At 35.9% G+C, this 19,847-nt stretch overlaps 1 protein-coding gene across 2 annotated transcripts in view; it reads left to right on the top strand.

The window, feature by feature from the left end:
* Positions 1–18,389, top strand: part of TBCA (tubulin folding cofactor A) — an 84,346-nt gene extending 65,957 nt beyond the window's left edge. For both annotated transcript variants that reach the window (XM_043919986.1, XM_043919985.1), the window contains 3 exons: positions 5,792–5,897; positions 15,964–16,050; positions 18,121–18,389. In XM_043919986.1, coding sequence (XP_043775921.1) covers positions 5,792–5,897; positions 15,964–16,050; positions 18,121–18,201 — 274 coding nt within the window. In that variant the 3' untranslated portion in view covers positions 18,202–18,389. The remainder of the gene's footprint in view (positions 1–5,791; positions 5,898–15,963; positions 16,051–18,120) is intronic.
* Positions 18,390–19,847: the final 1,458 nt, after the last annotated feature.

Raw genomic sequence — 19,847 nt, forward strand, 5'->3', positions numbered from 1 at the left:
TTTTCATTTCTGTTGGGTGTGTACTTAGGAATGGAATTGCTGAGATATGTGGTTACTCTGTATTTAACTTTTTGAGGAATGGCCAAGCTTCCAAAGCAGTTGTACCAGTTTACATTTCCACTGGCAGTGTTTGATGGCTTGAGTTTTTCCACATTCTTGTTAACAACACTTGTTATTATCTGACTTTTTGACTATAAACTTCCTAATGGGTGTGAAGTGCTATCTCGGTATGGTTTTGATTTGTATTTCTCTGATGACTGATGACGTTGAGCATCTTTCCATTTGCTTATTGGGAACCTGTATATCGTCTTTAAAGAAATGTCTTTTCAGCTTGCCTGTTTTTTAATTGGATTGTATAAAACTTTTTTAATTAGTAAGTTGTAAATGTTCTTTATATATTCTAGATACAAGTTTCTTATCCAGTATATGATTTGCAGATATTTTTTCCCATTCTGTAGTTGTCTTTTCACTTGCCTGATAGTGTCTTTTGAAGCACAAAATTTTTTGATCTTGATGAAGGTCAGCGCTTTCTTTTTTGCCACTTTATTTTTTAATTGAAGGATACTTGCTTACAGACTTTTATTGTTTTCTGTCAGACATCAGCAAGAATCATCCACAGGTACACCCATGTCGCCTCCCTCCCGCCTCCCTCCCCACCCCGCCCTTCTCGGTTGTCACAGAGCCCCTGTTTGAGTTCCCTGGACATACAGCAGATTCCCACTGGCCATCTGTTGTACGTATGGCAGTGTGAGTTTCCATGGTACTCCCCACACATCTCACCCGCTCCTCCCTTCTCCTGCCCGTGCCCACAGTCTGTTCTCCCTGTTTCTCCACTGCTGCCCTGCAGATACATTTACCAGCACTATCTCTCTAGATTGCCATGGACGAGTCAGCTGCAGTCCATGGGGTCGCATGAGTCGGACACGACTGAGCGACTGAGCCCGGAGTACGATGTTTATCTTTCTCGTTCTGACTCCACTCTGCATGTAGGCTCTAGGTTCGTCCACCTCATCAGAACTGACTCAGACGTGTTCCTTTGTATGGCTGTAATGTTTCACTGTGTACATGTACCACAGCTTCTTTATCCACTCGTGTGTCAGTGGACATCTGGGTTGCTTCCACGTTCTAGCTGTTGTAAATAGTGCTATAATGAAAATTGGGGTACATGTGTCTTTTGCAATTTTGGTTTCCTCAGGGTGTATGCCTAGGAGTGGATTTGCTGGGTCATATGGTGGTTTTATTCCTAGTTTTTTAAGGAATCTCCGTACCATCTTCCAGAGTGGCTGTATCAGTTTACATTCCCACCAGCAATTCTCCACACCCTCTCTAGCACTTATTGTTTGTAGACTTTCTTATGACGGCCATTCTGACCGGTGTGAGGGGGTATCTCATTGTGCTTTTAATTTGCATTTCTCTAATAATGAGTGATGTTGAGCATCTTTTCACATGTTTGTTAGCCATCTGTATGTCTTTTTTGGAAAAATGTCTGTTTAGGTCTTTTTCCCACTTTTTGATTGGATTGTTTGTTTTTCTCATATTGAGTTGTATGAGCTGCTTGTATATTTTGGAAATTAATTCTTCGTCAGTTGTTTCTTTTGCTAGGTTGTCTTTTCACCTTGTTGGTTGTTTTCTTTGCTATGCAAAAAGCTTTTAAGTTTAATTAGGTCCCACTTGTTTATTTTTGTTTTTATTTCCATTACTCTAGGAGGTGGGTCATAGAAGATCTTGCTTTGGTTTATGTCATTGAGTGTTCTGCCTATGTTTTCCTCCAAGTGTTTTATAATTTTTGGTCTACATTTAGGTCTTTAATCCATTTTGAGTTTATCTTTGTGTATGGTATTATGAAGTGTTCTGATTTCATTCTTTTGCATGTAGCTGTCCAGTTTTCCCTGCATCACTTAGTGGAGAGACTATCTTTGCCGTATTGTATATTCTTTCCTCTTTTGTCAAAAATAAGTTACCTATAGGTGCATGGGTTGAAGGTGAGCATTTTTGTTTCTTGTGCTCTTGGTGTCATGTATAAAACTCCAAATCCAAAGTCATCAAGATTTACCTGCATTTTTCTTTCAAAACTTTTATAACTTTTGCTTTTTATATTGATCCATTTTTAGTTAATTTTTGTATATGGTATAAGATAGGGAGGGAGGTGGAAATCATAGGCTTTTAACCTCAAAAATCAAACCAAAGGTAAAATGTCTGAAAATACTAATCAATAAATACACAAATAAGTGGCAGGAGACACATGAAACAAGACTGCCAAATTGTTAATAATTGTTAAGACAGAGTGATGAGTATGACTGGCCTACATATTTAAAATCACTTTGTGTCCATACATAGAAAGTTAAATGGTTTGCTCTCCTTTGGTTATTATTACCCTATTGGCCGTCATTTCTTAAAATTTCTCCTTATGTATGCCCTTTTCTATTGCTGTTTTATTTCTTTATTTTGCATTTATATATTTATTTATCTAACTGCTAAAATTGACCAATTTTGAACTTGCTGCGTTTCTCTGTAGATGTGGGTTTGTAAGGCTAATAAACATTTTCAGTTAATTATGCCTTTAAAATATAGTAAGTTATTGTTATGCCCGATGTCCGAATCCCCGAGCGGGAAGAGAGAAGGCTTCCAAGACAATGCAACTCGCAAAAAAGGGAAGTTTATTGCTGACTCGAGTCAGGGCTTACTGCCGCAACCAACGCAGTGGTGCGGGGTCAGAAAGCACTGAGCCCAAGCTGTTCCCCAAATTTATAGGGTGTGCATAAGCAGTTGGTAGCTGGCTTAAGTGGATTGGTTACATGTTTGCAAAGTAATCTTATTGGCCCAAACCTTCATGGGCTTTTTTTCAAACTTGGGCATTCGTGGGCTTTTCAGCTTTCCCCTGATAGGTTCCCTTTTTCTTGCTGGGCGCATGTTGATTGGCTGGCTCCAGGTGGCCTGATAATCATGTTACCCTGGAAAACCAGGCCTACTCCTAATCTAGGCTGCCTGTCATGGCACAGCCTCACAGTTACAGCTTTATATTTATTTGTACTTATTTTAATAGCATTTGAAAACTAGCAAAAGAGATCAATGTTTAGAAAAGTACAGCTATTAGATATATTTTGGTATCCTTCTAATTGAATTTTGCTTTATTCCAGAAAATTTAGAAAATATAGCTAAAGGAAAAACTAGCAGACTTTAAAATAATTCAAAATTGTGCCACTCAGAAATTAATTATAAGCATCTAATTTCTAAAATAAAAGTAATACTTACATATGGCGGGGGAAAAACCCTGAAACTTTTATTGAGAGGCATAAAATGAAAGCTTATTTACCTCCCAGCTGACCACCCCTACCCCATCTCACTAGGGCTTTTCTCCTCAGGTAACCACAAATAGATAGTTGCCCAGGTATCCTTTGTTAGTTGTTATTTGACAATCTTTTGTTGTTTGTTTGTATTCATGGCAGGGTAAAATTTATACCTATTTTGTGCTTTTTTTTTTTTTCACTTTGAGATATGTCAGGATGAGAATTTAAAGGTCACATTCTACTATAAATACTGTTAACATTTTGTTATATTTCTTTACATCGGTGTTGCTAGTGCATGATCATGAAGGACAAAGATGAGCCTTGCTTGTACAACTCAAAATTCCAAACTGGAACATTTTAGTGTTTTAATATTTAGTATGCATTTTTGGAGAAGGAAATGGCAACGCACTCCAGTATTCTTGCCTGGAGAATCCCATGGACGGAGGAGCCTAGTGGGCTACAGTCCATGGGGTTGCAAAGAGTCAGACACGACTGAGCAACTTCACTATCACTATGCATTTTATATGGTGATTTAAATCCAGACTTTAAATCTGACTTAAAAACATTCTAGATAGTATGACAAAAGATTTTTTAGATTTGTGAACTTATTTTAATTCTGTTAGAATATGAAAATTGTGTCATTTTTTGAAATACATTTACTCTTCATTTGAAATGATTAGACAGAAGCTATTTGGTGGCTCAGACGGTAAAGCGTCTGCCCACAATGCAGGAGACCTGGGTTCAATCCCTGGATCTGGAAGATCCGATCCCCTGGAGAAGGAAATGGCAACCCCCTCCAGTACTCTTGCCTAGAAAATCCCATGGATGGAAGAGCCTGGTGGGCTATAGTCCATGGGGTCGCAAAGAGTCGGACACAACTGAGCGACTTCACTATGCTCTAGTATGATTTTTAAATTCCTTCCCAGTAACATAGTTCTAGAAGTAAGTCATCAAGCCAGGGGGAGAAAGCTACTTTTTTTTTTTTTTTTTGAGAAAACTACTTTTAATAGGTATGGGACTGTGAACATTTTTTCCTTCTGTTCCAAAGATAATGTGTATATAGGAATATTAGTGTTTTCTTGGGCTGCACTTTTCTTTTACATTAAAAGTTTGATTAACGAGAATTAGGGGAGATTGCACTATTATGACTAACTGAATTTTGATTATCTGAGGAATAATCAGTAGAACTTTGTGTTGCTCTCTTCTTTATTGTCGAAAATCTTCTTGATCTCTATCAGTACCTTTTCTTGCTTTAATAAATACTTGTTTGTTTCCATGGCTTGTCTGTGCAAGAACCATATCTAAATTATATATCCAAGTCCCTCACACAAAGAAGATCAGATGTAAAATTAAGTGCATGATAAATACTTTTTAAAGATTTTGTTGTTGAAAATAATATTTCTTTCTTTGGGATTTAGCATGCAATATTCTGACTCCTTTCCCAGTAAACTGAGCTTTTAACATTACATTGTTTCAGGTACATGTGTAAAAGTTTGGATAACATGTATCAAAAAAAAAAAAAAAAAGACAATAGAGCCATAGAAGGCCCCAAATAGCCAGTAATATGGCACTGGCCCTAAGACAGCCACTTAGATCCGTGGAACAGAATAGAGTCCAGAAATAAACCTACTCTCATATGGTGCATTAATCTGTGACAAAGGAGACAAGAATATACAATGTGGAAAAGATAGTCTCCCATAAATGTTTTTGGGAAAACTTCTTTTCATGCAGAAGAATGAAACTGCATGTTGCGCCATATTCAGAAATAAACTCAAAATGGATTAGACTTGAATGTAAGATCTTAAATCGTGAAACTCCTAGAAGAAACATAGACAGTCACCTCATTTACTTTGGTCTTAGCAGTATTTTTTTGAATATGTCTCTTCAGCAGCATAGACGGACCTGGAAGGTGTTGATGCTAACTGAAATAAGTCAAACAGAGAAAACACCAAATGATTTCACTCACATGTGGAATCCAAAAAACAAAATAAATGGACTCACAGAGAACAAACTGGTAGTTGCCAAAGGGAAGACAGGTCAGGGAAGACAGACAAAATAAGTGAAAAAAATTAAGAGATGACAACTTTATTGGTTATAGATGATGTATAGTTATTATGATGATCACTCCATAATGTATAAAAATATCACATCACTATATTATGTACCTGAAACAAATATATTATTAATTATAACTTAAGTAAATAAGGCAAGCAATAAAGAAATGTTATTTTTATATTGTAAATACAGTTGCTATAATAGAATGTTTCTTTAAAATTTTAAGAATACTATGCTTTGATAAGTTGATTTGCTTTAGTCAGGTATAAAATTTAAGAGCATAAGACTCATATATCTATGACTAAAGTATTTTTCTTTCTTTCCTTTCTCCCTGTCTAGTTACATATGCTTTTTAAAGTATGCTTTATATTTACATTATTTCTTTGTTTCTTGTGGTCACTTGCTAGAGAGAAAGTTAATTCTCTGAAACATTTTTGGTTTATTTATAGACTGGTCAAAGAAAAAATGATGTATGAAAAAGAAGCAAAACAACAAGAAGAAAAGATTGAAAAAATGAAAGCCGAAGATGGTGAAAATTATGCTATTAAAAAACAGGTAAAATTATTGTTTAAGATATAATTTTACCTTAAGACTTAAGTCTATAGTTCCTCTCTAATCTCATACCATCCTATAACTTTAAGTACCATCTTTATGACCATTCATTTATTTACACAGCAGATGTTTATTCAACCCCTGCTACTTGCCAAATGCTGTTTCAGGCACTCTTTTAGATGTGGCATTAAAATAAGAAAACAAACAAACCCAGAATTCCTGCTTACTTGGCATTCATTCTCATGCCAGTGTCTCTGAGTCCGATAGAAAACATTCCAGATGCATGCATTCAACTGATCACCTCTTGACATATCCTATCCCTTGTGTGTTCAAGCTAAGAATCTTGGCCTTCCCTCAACCCAGCTCCAAAGAAGCTATTCTTGTTCTTGTTTCCCCCCCTCTCAATGAATGGTACCTCCGCTTACTCAGATACCCAGACCAAAACTTACAGGTCTCCTCTTGATCGCCAAGTCCTCTTTCTTTCTCCCTTAATTTCTTTCTCTGCTGCCCCTCTCCTGGCCCAGTCCACTATCCCTTCTTGCCTTACTACTGCAGAAGCCTCCTTGTTGGTTCTGTTCTCCTGATAACCCTACCTTCCTTTCATTCCGCAGCAGGCAGGTTGATCTCTTTAGAATGTATATCATGTTACTTATTCCATTACCTAAAATCCAGTGTCTAATGAATTTAGAATAAAATCCAGATGACACTAGGTAAAAGGAGAATATGTAAGAGCTTATATAGATAATATCTCAAGACTTGTTTTTTCAAATCAGCTTTATGAACTCACAGTGGTTTCTATCTCATAAATTTTGTTATATAGAATGGTAATAATGCATCCTTAGCTCAGGCTTAATTAAGCAAAATTAATCGCTTAAAATGGAATTTTCTGTAGGTAGTTGCTTTCTGTGTTGCTAAAGGAATGCACTGGCACCTGGAATGTCTTCTTTCTTCAGGCTATCCAAAAAGAGAACTTTCTTATTTTCTTGACTTTCCAGGAGAGCCTGCCTTCCTTTGTGTGTGATACAGCAAGGGACATTTTTATGAGGGAGGATTTGTAAACAGGTGTGTAGGTATAGTTTGTCCCCCAATATGTTTTTTGTAAACTAACTGCTCTTCATAAGGATTTACATACATAATATAACTTTTTGATTTTTAAAATTATGTTCAGTGCTTTTTTATAACTTCTTCCATAAATATCATATCCCCTTTATACCTCTCTCACTAAGGTACTCTATTGTTTTCCCACATCTAGTGAGAAACTTCCAGGCCAGAATACAGGAGTCGGTAGCCTTTCCCTTCTCCAGGGGATCTTCCTAACTCAGGGGTCAAACCCAGGTCTCCCCCACTGCAGGTGGATTCTTTACCAGCTGACCCACAAGGGAAGCCCAAGAGTACTGGAGTGGGTAGCCTATCCCTTCTCCAGCGGTTCTTCCCGACCCAGGAGTTGAGCCGGGGTTTCCTGCATTGCAGGTGGATTCTTTACCCGCTGAGCTCTCAGGGAAGCCCATAAAAGGGAAAAATACTTGTTCAAAAACCCTTTCTACACTCAGCCATATTAAGATTCTTTTGTCACAGTGGTCCTGGTTTATAACATGATTTCCCAGATTCATAGTCAGCCTAGTACTTAAATTTAAGAATACCATCCCATATCTAATTACAGAACAATAAAATTTTCATTTTTGCTATTCTCAACCTGTAGTATATATAGTTGTCAGTTGCAGTTTCGTCTCAGAGTCTCATGAAACTGTCTTTACTTTAGCTCAGCCGACATGCTCTTCTCAGTTCCTTTTCCTAGCTCACCTGTACTGTTGGTACAGCCATTTACGTTTTTTCTTACATGCGAGGGGAGTCGCACTGCCAGAAGCACTGCCCTCTTACTGACCGCCTGCTACTTTAAGGGCGGTCACTGTTGCTTGACATTTGCTGACGCCCCTCATAAAAAGTACCAAGAAAGCCAAATGCCAGGTTTTGTGGGTTCTCTACTGTTTTCCCTGTGTTTCTTCCTTTTCTGAGCTAAATGCCATCTGCAGTCACTTCTCACTATCTTGGCTTGTCTCTCCCTTGGTTTGCTCTGGCTTTCCTGGACCTTCTGAACCAGCCCTGTTTTATGACATACACATACAGTGCTGTCCCTATCAAACTTCTTACCTGAAATTGATTACCTAAATTGTTCTCTCCTGGACTAGGCCTCATTTTGGTTCTTTTAAAGTAGACCAGGCAGAAGTTTCAGGGCCCTACCAAGCCAAAATACCAGTCAAAGAGTTATTCTGCTGTCCTTCGTTTTCTGGCTAAAAAGTATAACACAATATTCAAAAGTTAACCGAATATTGATGTTAGCCTTCTTCTGCTTATGATATTCCTCTTTTCCTCCACCTTCTTCATTATACTTAATTTTTACATGAACATAAGTTTTCATTTTTTGAGATAAATGCCCAAATAATTGCTGGGTAATGTTAGTACATTTTTTGCTTTAAAAGAAACTACCAAGATCTTTTCTGAGTGCCTGTGTTCGTATCATTTTATGTTTCTGTCAGTCATCTTTGATGGTTTGACTTCTCCACATCCTCGCCAGCATTTGGTGTTATCAGTATTTTTTTAAATTTTGTTTATTTTTGGTTGTGCCAGGTCTTCATTGCTGCCCCAGACTCCCTCTAGTTGCAGGAGGGTTGTCTTCCTTGCTGTGTGCGGGCTGCTCACTGTGGTGGCTTCTCTTGTGTGGAGCACAGGGCTTCTCGGCTTCTGTAGTTGCCGTATGCAGATTCTAAAGCGCTGGCACAGTTGGTGTGGTGCACTGCCTTAGTTGCTCCGTGGCATGCAAAGTCCTCCTGGACCAGGATCAAACCTGTCTCCCCTGCATTGGCGGGCGGATTCTCAACCTCTGGACCACCAGGGGAGTCCTGGTGTTATCACTGGTGTTTTCACCATTTTAATTTTGACATTCTACATGATGAGTGTATAGTGACAGCTGATTTTGCTTTTGATTTGAATTTCCCTAATGGCTAATAATATTGAACTTCTTCTCATTTGCTTATTGCCCGTCTATATATCCTCTTCCGTGAAATGTCTATCCAGGTATTCTGCTTATTTTCTAATTAGATATTTTGTTTCTTTTATTTTTGAGAATTTTTAATATTTTCTAGATAAATGCCTTTTGTTGGATATATGGTTTGCAGATATTTTCTTTTAGTCCTTATTTTGCCTTTTTACCCTCTTAGTACAATCTTTTATTGACCAACAGTCTTTAACTTTGAGAACATCTCCTTTACAGCTGATTTTTGTGAATCATACTTTTGATGTCAAATCTAAGGCCTCTTTGGCTAGACTTTGGTCCTGAAGATTTTCTTGTTTTCTAAAAGTTGCGTGGTTTTATTTATCTCTTACATTCATGGCTTCAGTTGAGTTTGAGTTAGATTTTATTTAAGGTGTGCTTAGTCTCTCAGTCGTGCCCAACTCTTTGCAACCCCATCGAGTGTAGTCCACCAGGCTTCTCTGTCCGTGGGAATTCTCCAGGCAAGAATACTGGAGTGGACTGCCATGCCCTCCTTCACAGGGTCTTCCCAACCCAGGGACCAAACCCAGATCTCTGGCATTGCAGGCAGATTCTTTACGGTCTGAGCCACCAGGGAAGCCCATGTAAGGTGTGAGGTTTAGTCAAAGATTCATGTTTTTGCCTGAGTGCCCAGTTCCAGCAGCATTTGTTGAAAAGGTTATATCCTTCCTCCACGGAAATGCTTTTGTTCCTTTGTCAGAAACCAGTGGGACTTGTTTGTGTGGATCTGTTTTCGGGTTTTCTGGTCCACTAATCTGTGTCTAACTCTACCAGTACCACACCATCTTGAATACTGTAGCTATACAATGAGCCTTAACATTGGGAAGAGTGAGCCCTCTCACTTGCTTCTTTTTCTCTCAGAATTGTTTTTCCTATTCTAATTTTTTTGCCTTTCCATAAAAATTTTAAAATAATGATCTCCATTAAACCTGGAGATCAACTTGGGGAGAATTAATGTCTTTACTCTGTTGAATCTTCCAGTCAGTGAACATGGCAAGCCTCTCCATTTTATTTAGGTCTCATTTCTTTATTAGAATTGGGTTGGCCAAAACATTTATTTGGGTTTTTCCAAACGAACCTTTTGGTCAACCCAATATTTTGTAATTTTCAACATACAGACCCTATACATGTTTTGTTAGATTTAAACCTAAGTATTTCTTTTTTTTTTTTAGGGTATTGGTATTGTTTTTAGTTTCAGTTACCAATGCTGTATTTGTTATTAGATATAAAAGTGCAGTCAGTTTTTTGTGTATTGATCTTAAAACCTGCAACTTTGACTTTGCTGACTTCACGTATTAGTTCTGGGAGTTTTGGGTGGATTCCTTCTTTCTACATAACAATCATGTCATTTGCAAATAAGGACAGTTTCATTTGGGGCTTCCCAGGTGGCACCAATGGTAAAGAACCTACCTGCCAATGCATGAGGTGTAAGAGACGTGGGTTCAGTCCCTGGGTCGGGAAGATCCCCTGGAGGAGGAAACGGCAACCCACTCCAGTGTTCTTGCCTGGAGAATCCCATGGACAGAGGAGCCTGGCGGGCTACAGCCCATGGGGTCACAAAGAGTCAGACACGACTGAGCGACCAGCACGACACTCCAGTTTCACTTCTTTTAAATCTGTACGTCTTTTATTTATTTTTCTTGCCTTGTTGCTCTGGCTGGACCTTACAGTGCCGTGTTGAATAGGAGTGGTGAGAGTGAACGCGGTTATCTTGTGTTCAGTCTTAAGGGGATAGCGTTTAGTTTTTTACTGTTATGTAAATGTTAGCGGTAGGGGTTGTGCAGATGGTCTTTTCAAGCTGAGGAAGTTCTTTGTTTATGGTTTTGCTGAGTATTTTTGTCATGAATAGGTATTGGGTTTTCTCATGCTTCTTTTGTGTCATTTGATAAGATCACATGAGTTTTCTTCTTTGGCTTGTTAATACTGTGAATTACATGGATTAGCTTCTAAATATTGAACCAGCCTTGATTGTGTTGTATAATTCTCTTAATTGCTGGATTTGAATTGCTAGTATTTTATTGAGGATTTTTGCATCTAAGTTTATGGGAAATAATAGTCTGAAGTTTTTTTTTTTTTTAATTAAGTTGGGAAGTGTTCCCTCTTTTTTCTTGAAAGATTTGTATAAAATTGATGTTAAATGTTTAAATATTTGAAAAAAATTGTTCAGTGAAAGCATCTAGGCTTGGAGAGCTCTTTTTCAAGAACTTTTTAATTAAAAATTTGATTTATTTAATAATTACAGAACTGTTCAGTTTATCTGTTGAGTTTTTGTGGTTTATAGTTTTCAAGGAACTGGTCCGTGTCTTCTAAGTGTGAATTTATGAGCATTGTGAACATTACTGAGCATTATGAACATTTGTGAGTATTATAAAATTACTTTTAGCATTTTTTTTCTCTTTTTGTTGGTTGTGAGATCTGTACTGACATTCTCTATTTTGTTACTGATAGTGTCAATTTGTACCTTTTTACTTGATATTTGTCAGTCTTAAGTAGAAGTCTATACCAAAAATAAAGCTTTGTTTCATTGCTTTTACCCCCTCTGTTCTCTTTCTGTTTTTCATTTTATTGATTTCGGTTCTTGTAGTTGTTATTTCCTTTCTTCTGCTTGTATAGGTTTATCTTGCTCTTCTTTTTCTAGGTTCCTGAAGTAAAAATTTAGCTTTTTAATTTGAGATCTTTCCTCTTTACGAATCTAAGCATTTAGTGCTCTAAATTTCCCTCTCAGCATTGCGTTAGCTGAAAATCCCCAAAATTTTAATATGCTGTATTTTCATTTATCTATGTATTTCTCTGTTTCCTTAGAGACTTCCTTGTTGTGACCCATTAGTTATTTAGAAGTATGTTGTTTAATTTGTAAATGTTTACAGGTTTTCCTGTCTTTCTGTTATGGTCTTCTAATTTTATTCCATTATAGTCAGACATGTACTGTGTTTTATTTCAGTACTTTTAAATTTGTTGAGGTTTTTGTTCATTTTGTGTTTGTTCCTTTTGGTCCAGGATATAGTGTACTATAGAGAATGTTTCACAGGTGCTTGAAAAGAATTTGTATTTTTGTTTCATAGGTGTAGAGTGTTCTATAAATGTCAATTAGACCTTTTGATGGTGTTACTAGGTTCTTTTATATCTTTGCTGATTTTTTTTTTCTCTAGTACTTCTGTCATTTGCTAAAACTGGAGTATTGGAATCCTCAGCTGTGTTTGTGGGTTTGTCTCTCCTTTTAGCTTTATTGTTTCTAGTTTCATGTGTTCATGTGTTCATACTGGTTTAGTATGTACACATTTAGGATCACTGTGTTTTCTTGATGGATTGATCATTTTATCATTATGTAATATCTCTCTGTGTCCCTCATAAATTTTTACTCTTAAGTCTATTTTATCCGATATGAATCCAATATGAATATAGTCACTCCTGTCTTTTTTTTTTAATGTTTACATGATATATCTTTTTTCTATTCTTTTTTTAACCTATCTCTTTCATTTGAAGTGAGTTTCTTGTAGACCTGTTTTTAGCTGGTAAATTTAGACCATTCATGTTTAAGTAATTATTGGTATGTTAGTGCTTAGAGCCCAGATTATTTTTGACTCATAGGATTCTTCTTCCATCCTTAACCATTCATCAATAACCACAAAACACAAGTCAGATGAACTTTTTCTTTCTTTCTGTCTGTCTTCTTCATGGCATGGTGACTGGGTCCAAGAGAAGTGTTTCCCAAAGTGTTCGTTTCAAGAGATCCATATAGAAGCTATAGGGCTTCTTAAGACGCAGCTTCACGTCTTCAGTTTCAGAACGCCCCTTCTGCCACATCCTGTTGGTTTCACAGTGCCAGACCAAATTCATTGTGGGAGGTACCTGCTCACGAGCAGGAAAACAAGGAGGTGACGCCATGGGCTCTGTCTTGGCTGCTGACTGCCGGTGCTACTAACGCACGTGCTAGGGCTGAAGCCAGGGGCTGTAACGCACAGCCGGTTAACCAGCCAGTCACACTTGGACTCAGCTTTGTCGTTTGTGAACTGAGGACACTGAACTGGGTGACATACCAGGTGTGGTTCTGTCCTTTCTAACTCTATGATTCTGTTTCTTAGATATCTTTTTTCCCCAGCTTTATTGAGGTAAAATTAAAACTGTATATACTTAAGGTGGGTAGCTTGATGGTTTGATGTACATATACCTTGTGAAATATCCACCATATTCACGCTACTTAATGTATCCATCACCTCACATAGTTACTGTTTGGTTTTTTTCTTCATCAGATAGATTTCTTGTTTATTATCACATTACCATTTTAGCACCATATAAAAGAAGAGACTTAACCATCATTCCAGTAATCTCTGAACTACTCTTAGAGCTCAATTTGACAAACGAATGCATTTACCATTGGTTCTAGAAGCAGCCAGTATCTAACATTAGACTGTCTATAGATTATTATAGGTATAACCAGCCCTGCGGAATGATCTGGATCACTAAGGGAGCTAGAAACCATTGGCTAGGTTATTTCACACACTCTTCTTTTTGAAGAGTTAAAAATCTGCTAATAGATTTTTCCTTTTCAATGTATATATGTTTGATTCTGAAAGAAACTGATCATATTTTGGTTCAGTGGTTTATTCACTGTTGCAATGAGTCTTGCTACGCTTTCCCCAGGATCCTTAGTTAACCTCAGTCTTGCCATCATCAGCACTAAAGTAAATTGCCAGTTTATCCAGATATTTTAAACAGAGGCACCGTTCATTTGAATGACTGCTTCCACGAAGAACGCTTTGAATGATAATACTTTTTTTGTTTATTCAGGTGTTTTGAGGGGTGTCTTTACTGTATAATCATACCTTATATACTGTGTTTTTAAATTATTCCTGACAATTATAATTCAGTGTCAGAAGGTAAAGTATATGATTTGTGGCCTTGATAAAGATGTGGTTTATGGATCCCAAACCATATTTATCACTGTACTGTATGAAGTACAGTGAAGCAGTGTTAAGTGTTTATTTTCATGTTTATTCTCCCACATGGATTGGAGGATGACACCGTCTCTTTTTCATATTTATATCCCCTGTACCTGACATCCTACAACTATATAGTAAGCTTATTGTATGAAATGAGGCTGATAGATGGGAGAGACTGAGATTTGGCCCTTCTTAAGTCAGAATCCTATTTGATTAATTGAGGGATATAGAAAAGAAATGAATAGAAGGTACTTTGGACAGCATGTTTAAAGTTCATTTCAGTGACAGTGCTAAAGCTTGCCAAACAAATTTTACAAGTATACATTTTGGCTTATCATGTGTTTGACCCAATTCTTTATATTTATTTCATCTTGTTTAATTCCTATAAACCGGGGGGGTGGGGGGGTCCATGGAGGAAATATGAATTCCTTACCCAATTAAATGTCCCTGTCACTGTCTTTTCACATGTATTCAGACTAACCAGACACACAAAAATAAATTGTTAGTGGCTTAGTCGTGTCCAACTCTTTGCCAACCCTATGGACCAGACTCCTCTGTTCATGGAATTCTCCAGGCAAGAAGACTGGAGGAGGTAGCCATTTCCTTCTCCAGGGTGTCTTCCCAACTTAGGGTCGAATCTAGGTCCCCTGCATTGTAGGCAGATTATTTACCGTTTGAGCCAGCAGGGAAGTCCTTAAAAATAGATTAATGGTGATGATTGAATTGCCAAGGCATGGTATGAATAGCCATAAAATAAAGTCATGATCCTGTATTCAACATGTGCCTTATTAGGAAAAGAATTACAAGTTCAGCAAGAGATTTCACCTAAGAAAAGAGATGTGGATAGAGAGCATTGTTGTATATTATAATTTTTATTTTTATTTATATTGTGAACAGTGATGAAACTTTCGGGAAAAGAAAGAAGGTAGTGGGATTCATTAAAGTTTCTATTAGACTGTAATATGATTATGGTTACCATTAAATTATGTCATTTGTTTTTAATGTGCATTAGATAGTAAAGCTTCCAGGTTAAAGTTCAAGATTTTGTAGCCATTTAACCAAAGGTATTTGACCGAACATTACTTTTTGGAAATAAATGTTTCATTGATCTCTGTCTCTTTCTGAGACTAGTTTAAGGAGATAAAGCTTCATATTTCCTTCATATTTCCTTAATACATCAAAGGCCAAAGGAAAAAGACTTATTTGAGGTTCAACATCTGACACTAATATATTTACCCTCTTACTGATTGGGTTTCCCATTCATCCATTTGATTTTTTTTCTTCTTTTTATGATTTGATATATTATAGTCCAGCTTCAAATGGTGAATTTTAAGTCGAGAAATATCCTCCAAAATAAAGATTCCTGTGTTTAATTCTGTAGTGTCTGTCTTTGGGAGAAATAGACAGAAGTAGAAGTTCAGATTCAGAGGGGCGCCTGGTTGGTAATTTGGATCAAAGTGCATGGGGAGAATAATCTCTCCCCTAAAATGAAGCACAGGGATAAGTAATAACTTTTTATGCATGATAAGCATCAGAAATATGAACCTGCTGGTCTTTGCTTTTCATTTTTCCTCACCTCTGTCTTTCAGTGAGAACCTCCTGCAGTGTGCACACGGTGTGATCAATAACTCAATAACTTTTTTCATGCAGTAATTATCTCCATGTGATATTATCTGAGCACTGTTTTTCTTTATTACTCAAAAGAGGCAGGAGATATTTATATAACCAGCTGATCCCATTTTGGATAACAGTGCTTTGTGACAGCAGGAGGAACAGTTTATTTTAAATAACTTTTTAAATAAATGCTCTATGAAAAGCTTTCAGAGTTAATTTTTACTTAGCATGGGAAGGTGATTACCAAAAAGGTTTAGATCGAAAACTTGTACTTTGTATATTTTACAGTTTGATAATCATTCTTTCTAACTTGTAATAAACACAATTAAAATTAAAATACTGAACCATCTAACGTAGCCATAATTTTTTTCTGATTCCTCTAAATCATTCTGTATATTTTCACAGGTGTGAGCTAAATGTGTGAGTTCTGCCACCTCTGCGTGTCTCACAGGTCGTCTCGTTACAGGCCGAGATCCTGCAGGAGTCCCGGATGATGATTCCAGACTGCCGACGCAGGTTGGAAGCTGCGCACGCTGACCTTCTGCAGTTGTTAGTAAGTGCTGCTTATCTGTCTTAGGTTTCAGTGTTTCTTCAGTCTTAATACATCAAAGGCCAAAATTTTAAATCTTTGACACTGAAAACTAGTTGGTGACGTTTTGTTTACTTGCTCAGTGTACCAGCTTATTTTTAAACAATTAATGGAGTTTAAGTGGTGTTTAAGTTATGCCTCCAGTAGAAGCACTGTGTCAGCATATTCACTCTGTTCCCTTAAACTGAGCTGAAGTATATCTGAGTTATCATGGTAGGTATGCATAGTGCTAATATTGTCCAGCAGTATCTTGAATGATTCGATTTTCACACATAAAGATCTTTTTTAATACATTAAATGTGAGTAAGTATTCTGTTTGATGTTTTAAAAGATGTTTCATGTTTCAAATGAATTCAGGCTGTTTTACAAAGGATTTGGAATTTTTCCCGATTCAAACCTAAAACGATTTGAGAGAGGAAAGAAAACCCTGTACAGTAATATATAGGCAGTCCTTTCATATTAACTTGGAGCTGGTAACACTTTTTATCATACTTGCTAGTATAAATGTCTTGTGATATAGTGGCAGGACCATTTTAAAAAGGGATTCTAAGAAAAATGAGAAGTTATCTTCTTTCTTTTTTTTAATATCTTAAAAAAAATAAAAGCAGAATATTTTATGCAAGCCAGTTGTTATTGCAATTTGATGATAATTTGATGAATTCTGTCATTTCCTTTATTAACCTTTAGTTTCTAGTTCTTGAGCTAATATTAATTACCAGCTACATAGCTGTCTCCTGTTCATAGTTCTTTCCTGTACATCAAACATAGTGAGGCTTTTTCAGGTTGATCATATGTATGTATTCTTGGAAAGAGAATGAGATTTTTTTTCCCACCAAAATAACATCAGGACTAAGTCTGTAGAAAAAATAAAACAGAAATACTCACATTTTACTCTATTTTTGAAACAGAACTCGAATTTATCTGTAAGAACCTTTTCAAAGCAGGATAACTCTTTAAAGCCAAAATGAAGCTAAGTTTTTAAAATAAAAGAGATGAAATAAAAGATAAATGAAAGCAGGAAATAATTACTCTATTAAAATATTACCCGGAACAGAAGCATCATTTGTATTTCCTGACAATTGAAATGCTTTTTTCTCTCATGAATGTAGTAACCAAGAAAGTAATAAAAACTGTTTAAAAAATAATATTGTCTTTGGATGATGTATTTGTGTGTGAGGATATATTCAGCAATGTCTGTACCCTCGAAGAGCTCATGTTCTAACAGAGAACAAAGGCATGTTCAAGTATAATAGAGAAGTTTAAGAAATTCTTACCTGTAGTCTGAATTAAGCAAATCCTGTCTTTTTTCCTTTAAAATTTCATATTAAATACATGTACACACACTTTATTTCCTCTTCCCTCTAGCTGTTTGTATATATTCATCTTTTATTGCCTGACCTGAATTGCTGACCATAGCTTTGTTTACTAAAAAATCAAACAAAATTTCCTATGCTCTGTGCTCAGTAACTTACATTATTTCGTTTATCTGTTACTATTAAATAATAGTTTTGTGTATGATATACCAAGGAAGAACTCAGTCTTTAAATGTCAGAAAATGAAAGCTGTTGTTTCCTTGTAGTAGGGTATATAATACTCATCAACAAGAAGACAGTTCACTTTTCTGATTCAAAGACTGTACTTAACTCTAGTGTGACACCTGTAGCCTTCTTTGTCATTGTGAGTAGCTGTAGGATTATTTCGGTCTGAGTGTCATCATATTTGTAATGCATTAGCAAATAATTTTTTATTGTTAGTGCATTAATAATAACCCCATTTTATTGTGTTGATAAAGTGAGAATACAATGTTTTAATTTTTTTCCTGAGATTTTAATTACTTAATGTAAGTGGCTTTAGATGACCATGTTTTTTTCTTATTATATAAGAATATACGATATTGTATATTATGTATAAGAATATATAAAAAAAATTTTGTTTTAATTTTTGAGCTGCTTATCTTGATAGTTTGTAATATTTGAGTAATAAGTACTGAAGTTCAAGAAGAATAAACCTAATTTTTATTACATTTATTTTCAGGAGAGTGAAAAAGACTTGGAAGAAGCTGAGGAATATAAGGAGGCACGTTTAGTACTGGATTCAGTGAAGTTAGAAGCCTGAAGTTTTCTGTACAGGGTATTTTTTGCATTAAATCCTGGGATCCATTCCACAATTCATTATTTTTGACCACTGCTGTGTGTTCAAGTAGTATGAGAATGTGATTCTTTTTATGCAGTGCATATATTTTTCTTTGCCTAATTTAATGTGTCAAATAAATGAGTTCATCTAATAAAATTGCTTCTTTCATACTTTACAGAGTATTTTAATTAACCTTTTAGCATTAAGTCATAGCCATTTTTGACAGAGAATTAAAATCTGTTGGGTTCTATTTAAAGTCTAGATGTTTTGCTGCTTAAGCGTGAATTAAATTAAAAACAGGATGATTTTTTTTTCTAAGATAGATATCCAAATTTTGAGTATTTTATTCTGAGTAGCATACAACTCCCAGGTAAGAAAGTAAGAACCCGGGACTTCCCTGGCAGTCCAGTGATTCAGACTCCATGCTCCCCAGGCAAGGGGTGAGGGTTTGATTCACAGCTGGGAAACTAAGATCATCCCCATACCACGTGGCATGGCCAAAAGATTTTAAAAAAAGGAAAAGTAAGAACTTCTCTATGGATGCAGCCTCACATATTTATTTCTTCACAGTCAAAGTCCAGCATTTCCATTACTAATGGGAAACATTTAAATCTTTTTCCAGAAAGATTTATACAGAAAACACCAACCATTTAGATCTTTAAGAATAAAATTCTTATGAATAATAAAGAATTGAATTGTGTTTTAAAGGAATAATAAATGTTGCCAGTACTGGGAAATAAATAAATGAATGTTGTACAGTGCTGGGAAATGTTAAATGGAAAGGGAACCTCTGATTTATAGCTTTTGCTCTTTTCTGTAGTATAAATACTTCCACTGTGACCAACTTCAAGTGGCTGATGTGACATCACCGAACAGAATTGGGAAGGTTCAAGCTAGCTACAGCATGCACTGATCCAGCCAAACCTGAATTACCTTGATTGACTAGAAAAGGGTATTGTTGCATCACAAAGCTTTTTCCCAGTGCTATTGTAAACCTGTAACTTAATCTTTTGAGCTTATTTTTAAAAAATATATAACATTTGTTTTATTATATTTCTAGAAAATATGTATGAGCCTTATGTTACCAACCTAACATGAACCATGATCTAATGAACCAAAATAGTAATAATAACATTTATACTTTAAAACTCATAATTGAAAAAATAAGAAAATGAATTTTTGCTGCTATAAAATACATACTTGTAATATGGTTGATCAAATTTTGGAAGTTGCAGATGATAACTAGAAACTAACATTTATTGAATCTGAGAAAAATCAGAGAAGAGAAAAATAATACTATTCTTTAATATTTCTAAAGCCTACTCTGTTTAAAAGCATAGAATGTATCATTTATAAAATAAAACTTTCACTCATTTAGCAAATTACTTCATCAGAGAATAGCATATATCTGAAGCATTTCTAAATTGAAATGTCATCATTTTAGTACATATTACATACCATTTTTAAGTATTTGAGGTAGAAGAGGGGAAGAGTGAGGAAATAAAAGCTATAATTACAATGTAAAATTTTATACTAAGATTCAGTATTAGAGATTTGAGGATCAGGAGAATTGAACTCTTTAGATTATCTTGTGGTTTGGTGTTAAGAACAGGTGGAGGTTTTTTGGT

The sequence above is a fragment of the Cervus elaphus genome, chromosome 12, assembly GCF_910594005.1.
Source record: "Cervus elaphus chromosome 12, mCerEla1.1, whole genome shotgun sequence".
In the NCBI taxonomy this organism is placed as follows: domain Eukaryota; kingdom Metazoa; phylum Chordata; class Mammalia; order Artiodactyla; family Cervidae; genus Cervus; species Cervus elaphus.